Source organism: Salmo trutta, chromosome 6 (assembly GCF_901001165.1).
Source record: "Salmo trutta chromosome 6, fSalTru1.1, whole genome shotgun sequence".
NCBI lineage: Eukaryota > Metazoa > Chordata > Actinopteri > Salmoniformes > Salmonidae > Salmo > Salmo trutta.
The window spans coordinates 51601465-51611650 of NC_042962.1; the positions used below are offsets into that span (position 1 = coordinate 51601465).

The window sequence follows — 10186 nt, forward strand, 5'->3', positions numbered from 1 at the left end:
AATATTTTTGTTTTCTCATGATTTGGTTGGGTCTAATTGTGTTGCTGTCCTGGGGCTCTGTGGGGTGTGTTTGTGAACAGAGCCCCAGGACCAGCATGCTTAGGGGACTCCAGGTTCATTTCTCTTTAGGGGATGGCTTTGTTATTTCTTTATTTTTTCACCTTTATTTAACCAGGTAGCCAGTTGAGAACAAGTTCTCATTTACAACTGCGACCTGGCCAAGATAGAGCAAAACAGTGCGACACAAACAACAACACAGTTACACATGGAGTAAACAAACGTACAGTCAATAACACAATAGAAAAAAAGAAGTCTATATACAGTGTGTGCAAATGGCGTGAGGAGGTAGGCAATAAATAGGCCATAGAATAGGTTTTGGAATCACTTCCTTTTAGGTGGTTGTAGAATTTATTTGGTGTTTTACGTTGTTACACGGTGGATATTTTTGCAGAATTCTGCATGCTGAGTCTTAATTTGGTGTTTGTCCTATTTTGTGAATTCTTGGTTTGGTGAGCGGACCCCAGACCTCACAACCATAAAGGGCAATGGGTTCTATAACTGATTAAAGTATTTTTCGCCAGATCCAAATTGGTATGTCAAATTGTATGTTTCTTTTGATAGCATAGAAGGCCCTTCTTGCCTTCTCCCTCCCTCCCTCCCTCCCTCCCTCCCTCCCTCCCTCCCTCCCTCCCTCCATTGGTAAACTTCTCCACAATATAGTTATTGAATAATCCCATAAAACGCTTATAGCGGTCTCCTCTTCACAGTTGCCATAGAAACAGAGCATATTTCCTCCCGAGAAGCAACCTAACACATACTGTCTGTTAAGCGGGCGGACGGATGGACAGAAAGGCAGGCAGGCAGACAGACAGACAGACAGATTATATTACAGCTGTTGGATTGAATAGAGCCATAGCACCCCTCTCCTCCAACCCAGAGCTCTTCCCTGCTGAGTCTGTCTGTCTGTCTGTCTGTCTGTCTGTCTGTCTGTCTGTCTGTCTGTCTGTCTGTCTGTCTGTCTGTCTGTCTGTGTAGTGTATTATCTTCCTGTCTGTCAGTTAGACAGACAGACAGACAGACAGGAAGATAATACACTACTCATTACTGTAGAAAAAGTGCTGTGTTAGTGGGTTACCCATATGGCAGGTCTGGTCTCACTAATAGACTGCTTCCTGTCTCCCTGTCTGTCTCCCTGTCTGTCTGCCAACCAGCCTTAGGGACAAACTATAGACTGCATGCAGCTAGAGGAAGAGGTAATTACTGGTATGGGGTACAAGCCATGACACAAACACATGCTTGCATGCAGCAGGCACACACACAAACACACATATAATGACAAACCAGGAGAGAGAAAGTCAGAGAGAGAGAGAGAGAGAGACTATCATCAGTCCCTACAGCAGAGGAGCATTGAGAATGTGATGAAATATAGATGTGGGATAGAGAAGGACCATTAGTTCCCTGCTGGGAGCAGATCTGTGTCTGTGTGTGTACGCGAGTTTGTGCGTGTGTTTGTGCGTGCGTGCATACATAAACGCGCACACAGACACAAACGCGTGCATACATACACACACACACACACACACACACACACACAAAGATGACTGACAGTGGTCAGTGTTTATGATGATGATGATTTTTTTGGTCGCATGCTTTAACATAATGACATCGTTCCCTCCTCTCTCTCTCTCTCTCTCCACGGTCGGGCAGGCTGAGAAGCGCAGCTGCTGTGTGTGTGTGTGAGTGAGAGAGGGAGGGTGAGGGATCGGGAGACAGAGAAGGAGGAAGGATTTTTATCACCGACACTCGCTACCCCTGTGGTCGACAACAGTGCTCTACCGGCGGTTGGAGGAGCCAGATAGACCTGTCGGGCGACTGGTAACCTTGGAGGCACGCCAAACCACCCAGGAGGAGCGAAGAGGGTGGAAGGATGCCTCTTTCCCTGATCTGACAGAAGACATTTGTTCGGTGAATGAGCGGAGGGTACCGTATTGACACAATACAGCAGGTGAGTTTCTGGTAGTCGTTACAAATATCAGTTGATTTAGTAATCAACCTACGCGCGAGCAGGGAAGATTTACCGTGTAATAGTAGGCTGACTGACACGGTATCGAACATACCGCTGTGGGGCCATTTTCTGTTTATTTTGTGGTTTCTGTAATTGTTGTGATTATTTGTCCTGCCGCGTACAGCATTACTTCCTGTGCGCGGGTACGCGCCTCGTTCCAATCATAAATCCAGCACGGACCGTGTGTGTAACCTTGACAAGACACACACTCATCTCTCTCGCACAGTGACAAGTTGACACGTGCGCGCACCCCACCACACAGACTCGTGGCATCTTTTTAGTCATCACCCAGCCAGCCAGACAGCCAGCCAGACAGCATGCTGTCCTTAATAGAACAGTGATTGAGTAACCATGAGTAACCATGCCTGACACCTGAAAACCTGCAGCAGCTCTTTCTGTACATAGCTCAGTGGGTAACATAGTCCTGGGGGCCACACTCAGACGACCTGCGCTCAAACCCGGTCTGTCTCATAAAACAGACTGTACATTTACTTAGGTGTGTGTCTACTGTCTGTGTATAGTGTAGAAGGTGTGTGTCTACTGTCTGTGTATAGTGTAGAAGGTGTGTGTCTACTGTCTGTGTATAGTGTAGAAGGTGTGTGTCTACTGTCTGTGTATAGTGTAGAAGGTGTGTGTCTCCTGTCTGTGTATAGAGTAGAAGGTGTGTGTCTACTGTCTGTGTATAGTGTAGAAGGTGTGTGTCTACTGTCTGTGTATAGTGTAGAAGGTCTGTGTCTACTGTCTGTGTATAGTGTAGAAGGTGTGTGTCTACTGTCTGTGTATAGTGTAGAAGGTGTGTGTCTCCTGTCTGTGTATAGTGTAGAAGGTGTGTGTCTACTGTCTGTGTATAGTGTAGAAGGTGTGTGTCTACTGTCTGTGTATAGTGTAGAAGGTGTGTTTCTACTGTCTGTGTATAGAGTAGAAGGTGTGTGTCTACTGTCTGTGTATAGTGTAGAAGGTGTGTGTGTCTACTGTCTGTGTATAGTGTAGAAGGTGTGTGTCTACTGTCTGTGTATAGTGTAGAAGGTGTGTGTCTACTGTCTGTGTATAGTGTAGAAGGTGTGTGTCTACTGTCTGTGTATAGTGTAGAAGGTGTGTGTCTACTGTCTGTGTATAGTGTAGAAGGTGTGTGTCTACTGTCTGTGTATAGTGTAGAAGGTGTGTTTCTACTGTCTGTGTATAGTGTAGAAGGTGTGTGTCTACTGTCTGTGTATAGTGTAGAAGGTGTGTGTCTACTGTCTGTGTATAGTGTAGAAGGTGTGTGTCTACTGTCTGTGTATATTGTAGAAGGTGTGTGTCTACTGTCTGTGTATAGTGTAGAAGGTGTGTGTCTACTGTCTGTGTATAGTGTAGAAGGTGTGTGTCTACTGTCTGTGTATATTGTAGAAGGTGTGTGTCTACTGTCTGTGTATAGTGTAGAAGGTGTGTGTCTACTGTCTGTGTATAGTGTAGAAGGTGTGTTTCTACTGTCTGTGTATAGTGTAGAAGGTGTGTATCTACTGTCTGTGTATAGTGTAGAAGGTGTGTTTCTACTGTCTGTGTATAGTGTAGAAGGTGTGTATCTACTGTCTGTGTATAGTGTAGAAGGTGTGTTTCTACTGTCTGTGTATAGTGTAGAAGGTGTGTTTCTACTGTCTGTGTATAGTGTAGAAGGTGTGTGTCTACTGTCTGTGTATAGTGTAGAAGGTGTGTTTCTACTGTCTGTGTATAGTGTAGAAGGTGTGTGTCTACTGTCTGTGTATAGTGTAGAAGGTGTGTTTCTACTGTCTGTGTATAGTGTAGAAGGTGTGTGTCTACTGTCTGTGTATAATGTAGAAGGTCTGTGTCTACTGTCTGTGTATAGTGTAGAAGGTGTGTGTCTACTGTCTGTGTATAGTGTAGAAGGTGTGTGTCCTGTCTACTGCAGCAGCATCCTCTGCGTCAGAACAGAGTCACCTGGCAGACACAGAGGGCTGTTTGGCCGTTGTCTGACGTCAGATAGCGCGGCGACTCCATCTGCACTCATAGATAGTTCATGGCAATGCGTTCGGAAGACAATGCCATTAGGTTAAACCCCTCTGTTTCTGTCTGAGGAGTGTGTCGGTGTCTGCGTCTAACTTCTGTCCTCACCTCTCCTCCCTACAGGCGAGTAACCATGGAATCCACTCACCTCCTGGACGGCTCCAAGAAACGGGTGAAGATCCACCCTCACACCGTCACCGCCAAGTACGCCCCACACACACCCCACACACACACACACTTCCCCCAGCCCGGAGATGAGGGGTACGATGACGCTCCCTCCTTCGAGGACTTCGGCTCCTTCCTGGAGGAGACCTCGGACACGAAACAGCTGACAGGAACCAGGAAGTGGACAGGAAAGGCCGGCGCTCTGTTCGGAGGGAAGGACAAAAACAAAGACACACCCCCTCGACCTCCCATGGGGGGAGGCGAGGGGGGGGTGGAGGGAGGAGGGAAGGGTGCAGGAGGGGGAGTAGGGGAGCAGCTGGCGAGTTTCAGCGAGGCGTCTGTCTCTGCGTCTCGGCTCACGTGGGCCAGTGTGGTCTTGGCGGGTCTGGCCCACGGATGTGTGTGTGTTCTGACGCGCCTGGCCGCCTCACACTTTAACCTCCCACCCTTAACTCTCCTCTTGGTGCGATCCGTCCTCCAGCTGCTCTATGGGACTGTACCAATGAAACGGGCGGAGACGGCCTTTGGCTCAAAGGGCTATCGGCGGAAGCTGCTCCTGTACGGTCTGACTCACTCCTTCTCCCTCTGCTGCGCTTACTCGTCCTTATCCTTTGTCTCCCTCGGCGACGACGAGGCCATGTTGACAACCTGGCGCCTGGCGACCACCGTGCTGTCGGCCACTCTGGCGTTGTTGCTCCTGGACGAGCGGCTGGGATTGGTGGACCTGGTCACCGTAGCGACAGGCGTGTTAGGACTGGGTCTGGTGCTAGTTCCTAACCCAACAGGGCTGGATCAGAACAACAACGGGACCGGGTCAGGGATGCCCAATGGGGGGACACCGGCACAACAGTCAGCCCAGTTCTGGCGGGAAGCGTTTGGTTGGTCCCTGACTGTTCTCGCAGGACTATGGATGTCTCTGGCTCTAGTAATGTACCGCTCTCTGAAGGAACGGGTCAGTGTCGGCACCGCTCTGTTCACTGTCAGTTGGACCGGCTGTCTGAGCACCGCAGTCTCCATGCTTCTCCTCCAACAGGGGCCCGTGTGGCCGGCCAGTCTCCAGGCTTGGTGCGTCGTCCTGGGGGTAGCTGTGTGCTCTGCTGGGGGGTTCGTGGGGGTGACCCATGGCCTCACCCGACTTCACCCAGCTTTGGTGTCGGCTACTCAGGGTCTGGAAGTACCGGTCGCTATGATGCTGGAGATCGCTGTTGTGCCATTGGTTCCCTCAGTGTGTGAGGTCATAGGGGGTGTGGTGGTGGTGGCGAGCGTGGGTTGGCTTGTTACAGTGAAGCTCCTCCCCTCTCGAGGAAGTGGGAGGAAACAGAGAGAAGAGTATGAAGAGATCCTGGACTCACCAATTAAATAGCACACACGCGCACACGCACACACACACACACACACACACACACACACACACACACACACACACACACACACACACACACACACACACACACACACACACACACGCAAGGAGACATGCACGCACAAAGATTCTGGACTTGCCAATCAAATAGACCACTCCCCTTCTATGTTTCTGTCTATCTCTCTTTTCCCAGGGGTTTTGTGCTCTCTCTCTCTCTCTCTCTCTCTCTCTCTCACTGTCTCTCTCTCTCTCTCTCTCTCTCACTGTCTCTCTCTCTCTCTCTCTCTCTCTCTCTCTCTCTCTCTCTCACTGTCTCACTGTCTCTCTCTCTCTCTCTCTCTCTCTCTCTCTCTCTCTCTCACTGTCTCTCTCTCTCTCTCTGTCTCTCTCTCTCTGAGGTCAGTGTGTATATAAAAGGACTCTATGGTGAATGTTAATGCTTGAGCTAAAATAGCTGTCTTTAACCACAGATCTAGAATCAGATACACCAACTCCAATCCTTACCTTAACCATTAGGAGGTGTCAAGATATCTGACCCTGTATCAGTGGTTAGGGAAAACATCTACCTAGTCCAATGTGAATAGTAAATGTATCTATTTTGTATTGTAGTTGTTGTAATTGTTGTGAAGTGCCAATACTGTGTTGTCTTACTGGCTATTGTGATAGTGTGATGTCATATTAAAACCTTACTGTGTTACTGTGATTTGCTCTCTTCTACTGACTGTGTGTGTGTGTGCGCGTGTGTGTGTGTGTGTGTGTGTGTTGGCTGAGTTTCACATGGTAAAGTGTCACTGACTATGCTAGCCAGCTGAGGGTCAGCCAAAGTGATCAATGCCAACTATAGAGACAGACAGCCAGAGGGAGGGAGGGAGGGAGGGAGGGAGACAGACAGACAGACAGACAGACAGACAGACAGACAGACAGACAGACAGACAGAGGGAGGGGGGGAGTGAGAGAGACAGACAGCCAGAGGGAGGGAGAGAGAGCAAGAGAGACAGACAGCCAGAGGGAGGGAGAGAGAGAGAGAGAGAGAGAGACAGACAGACAGCCAGAGGGAGGGAGAGAGAGAGAGAGACAGACAGACAGACAGACAGACAGACAGACAGACAGACAGACAGAGGGAGGGAGAGCGAGAGAGATAGACAGAGGGAGGGAGAGGGTGAGGGTGAGGGTGAGAAAAGAAGGGTGCAAGAGGAGTGTGATGGGAGAGAGGAGGATGGGAGAGAGGAGGATGTGAGAGAGGAGGGTGGGAGAGAGAAGGATGGGAGAGAGGAGGGTGGGAGAGAGAAGGGTGGGAGAGAGAAGGGTGTGATGGGAGAGAGGAGGATGGGAGAGAGGAGGGTGGGAGAGAGGAGGGTGGGAGAGAGAAGGGTGGGAGAGAGGAGGATGGGAGAGAGGAGGATGGGAGAGAGAGGAGTGTGATGGGAGAGAGGAGGATGGGAGAGAGAAGGGTGGGAGAGAGGAGGGTGGGAGAGAGAGGAGTGTGATGGGAGAGAGGAGGATGGGAGAGAGGAGGGTGGGAGAGAGAAGGGTGGGAGAGAGGAGGGGTGGGAGAGAGGAGGGTGGGAGAGAGAAGGGTGTGATGGGAGAGAGGAGGATGGGAGAGAGGAGGGTGGGAGAGAGAAGGGTGGGAGAGAGAAGGGTGTGATGGGAGAGAGGAGGATGGGAGAGAGGAGGATGGGAGAGAGGAGGGTGGGAGAGAGAAGGGTGTGATGGGAGAGAGGAGGATGGGAGAGAGGAGGATGGGAGAGAGAGGAGTGTGATGGGAGAGAGGAGGATGGGAGAGAGGAGGGTGGGAGAGAGAAGGGTGGGAGAGAGAAGGGTGTGATGGGAGAGAGGAGGATGGGAGAGAGGAGGTTGGGAGAGAGGAGGGTGGGAGAGAGAAGGGTGTGATGGGAGAGAGGAGGATGGGAGAGAGAGGAGTGTGATGGGAGAGAGGAGGATGGGAGAGAGGAGGGTGGGAGAGAGAAGGGTGTGATGGGAGAGAGGAGGATGGGAGAGAGAGGAGTGTGATGGGAGAGAGGAGGATGGGAGAGAGGAGGGTGTGATTGGAGAGAGGAGGATGGGAGAGAGGAGGGTGTGATGGGAGAGAGGAGGGTGGGAGAGAGAAGGGTGTGATGGGAGAGAGGAGGATGGGAGAGAGAGGAGTGTGATGGGAGAGAGGAGGGTGGGAGAGAGAAGGGTGGGAGAGAGGAGGGTGGGAGAGAGAAGGGTGTGATGGGAGAGAGGAGGATGGGAGAGAGGAGGGTGGGAGAGGAGGGTGGGAGAGAGAAGGGTGTGATGGGAGAGAGGAGGATGGGAGAGAGAGGAGTGTGATGGGAGAGAGGAGGATGGGAGAGAGGAGGGTGGGAGAGAGAGGAGTGTGATGGGAGAGAGGAGGATGGGAGAGAGGGGTGGGAGAGAGAGGAGGGTGCAAGAAGAGTGTGATGGGAGAGAGGAGGATGGGAGAGAGAGGAGGGGGAGTGTATCTCTCCATCTGATAGCAGCTGTATGTGAGTGGAAGCTGTGATTAAGACTAATAACAACCTCCCCGCTTCTCTCCTCTCTTTACCTCTCCTCTCCTCATCTCAGCCAGCAGCATACCACCCTGCATCCCACTGCTGGCTTGCTTCTGAAGCTAAACAGGGTTGGTCCTGGTCAGTCCCTGGATGGGAGACCAGATGCTGCTGGAAGAGGTTTTGGAGGGTTAGTAGGAGGCACGCTTTCCTCTGGTCTAAAAAAACAAATATCCCAGTGATTGGGGACACTGCTCTGTGTAGGGTGCTGTCTTTCGGATGGAATGTTAAATGGGTGTCCTGACTCTCTGTGGTCAGTAAAGATCCCATGGCACTTATCATAAGAGTAGGGGGGGTAACCCTGGTGTCCTGGCTAAATTCCCAATCTGGCCCTCATACCATCATGGCCACCTAATCATCCTCAGCTTACAATTGGCTCATTCATCCCCCTCCTCTCCCCTGAAACTATTCCCCAGGTTGTTGCTGTAAATAAGAATGTGTTCTCAGTCAACTTACCTGGTAAAATAAATCTCGTCTATCATTGTGTCAGGTCACAATGCATGTAAACCAGGATGGTGGGATTCACATACCTTGAACCCTGGGACATTTTGAAACTAGGTCTTGAATAAAAGAGAGAAAAGCTGACCGTTTCCAAACACACCCTCCTCCTACAAGCCAACCCTCCAGCTGGCTGCTACTTTATATGGAAAACTCTCTTCATGTCACCCACACACAGTCAGGAGAAATCGCAGTCACTGTGTTATGTCAGGCAAAACTTCTAAAATCCTATAGCGTTTATTAAAAGTGTATAAACTCCGTAATGAGAAAGAGGACTGTGTCTGATTATAGCTGAGATGTCAACAGTGTCTGAGACACTCCTGTTATTGTCCACGATGTCCTTGATGACAGGTGTTTCCCTGCTAAAGATGGTGGGTGTATAACTAAAGACAGAAGGAACCCTTTCCACCAATTAAAAGGTTGAACAAATCTTTATTCATCACTTGGACAAGCATTTCCTTTAATTAAACAGAATTTAAAAAGAATACTAAACATATTTCAAGGCGATTGTCTTGCTTTACTAATGTATAAAAAGGTGATATGTTAGTGTGCAAAATTTCAATCCGTTTATATTTTAGTTTTAATTCAGTCCCTGATAGAGGACAATATCCATCAGACATCCTTCCTTTAATATCTCCTCGTCTTTTTTCATCCTTCGTTCCCTACAGAGGATATTAGGCCCAGCTGGGTCTGCGCCTTCTGCAGTTCCATCGCTATAGCAACCAGAGGCCGCCCGCTCAATCTTTCCCGGGTCCGATGATGGCGATGATGCCACTTCCTGTTTCTTTGTGCTTGACGGGAACAGCTTCATGCCCAAACCCAGTCCGAGACCCACCCTTACACTGCCAGGCCTCGTCCCTATTGGAACACCTGTCCCATTAAGCCCCTCCCCTAAACCCATTCTCTTTATGCCCTGTCCTGATTGGCTCTGCTTCTCTATGCCCGGCTCCTATAGATCCAGCCCCTTCTGTCACCTCCCCTCTCAGCTTACTCTCCTCCAATCGATGTAGTCTATGGTTCTGCTCTCTACTGTTCTGAACGAGATGATGTAACACAGCCATCATCCTCCCATAACTTTCTGCTCCCTCCTGTCTGATCTGCTGTAGTGAAGAATTCATCCTCCCCTCTCGTTCTGTTACCTCCTCCTTCAGCTCCACTAGGCCTCGATGGAGCCTGGGGCTCGCCTGCTCTGCCTGCCCCCGGCAAACTGCCTCGATGGCGGGCAGGCACTGCTGACAGACTCCCGGGGTTCCACAGCGTTGCTCCAGGGCTTCCATCAGCATCATATCCCTCTGGTGGGAGTCCTCCAGAGCCACGAAGAGTTTGTTCCAGCGAGAGAGGTCTGTAGCCTGGCAGGTGGTCACAGGGGAGTCCCCTGGAGAGAGAACCAGACCCCACACTGTCAATCAACAGTCAGCCATACAGGCCACCTCTAGAATGTAGGTCTCAGGTGATCAAGTGAAACAGAGAGAGAAAAGGGGGAGCAGGTCAAGGAGAGAAACTGAGAGACAAAAGAACAAGGGAAGAAATGAAGGAGTG

At 50.2% G+C, this 10186-nt stretch overlaps 2 protein-coding genes across 2 annotated transcripts in view; one reads left to right on the forward strand and one right to left on the reverse strand.

The window, feature by feature from the left end:
* Positions 1 to 1616: 1616 nt before the first annotated feature.
* LOC115196216 (solute carrier family 35 member G2) lies at positions 1617 to 5601 on the forward strand. Its single transcript, XM_029756843.1, has 2 exons — positions 1617 to 2005; positions 4190 to 5601. Exon 2 carries the CDS (start codon positions 4200 to 4202, stop codon positions 5592 to 5594), a length of 1395 nt encoding a protein of 464 aa, XP_029612703.1. The 5' UTR covers positions 1617 to 2005; positions 4190 to 4199; the 3' UTR covers positions 5595 to 5601.
* Positions 5602 to 9059: 3458 nt separating this feature from the next.
* Positions 9060 to 10186, reverse strand: part of LOC115196217 (uncharacterized) — a 1818-nt gene continuing 691 nt past the window's right edge. Inside the window, exon 2 of the mRNA XM_029756844.1 lies at positions 9060 to 10022. Coding sequence (XP_029612704.1) covers positions 9526 to 10022 — 497 coding nt within the window. The 3' untranslated portion in view covers positions 9060 to 9525. The remainder of the gene's footprint in view (positions 10023 to 10186) is intronic.

Coding starts and splice junctions, on each gene's coding strand:
- LOC115196216 (XM_029756843.1), top strand. CDS start 4,200: ATGGAATCCACTCACCTCCTGGACGGCTCCAAGAAACGGGTGAAGATC.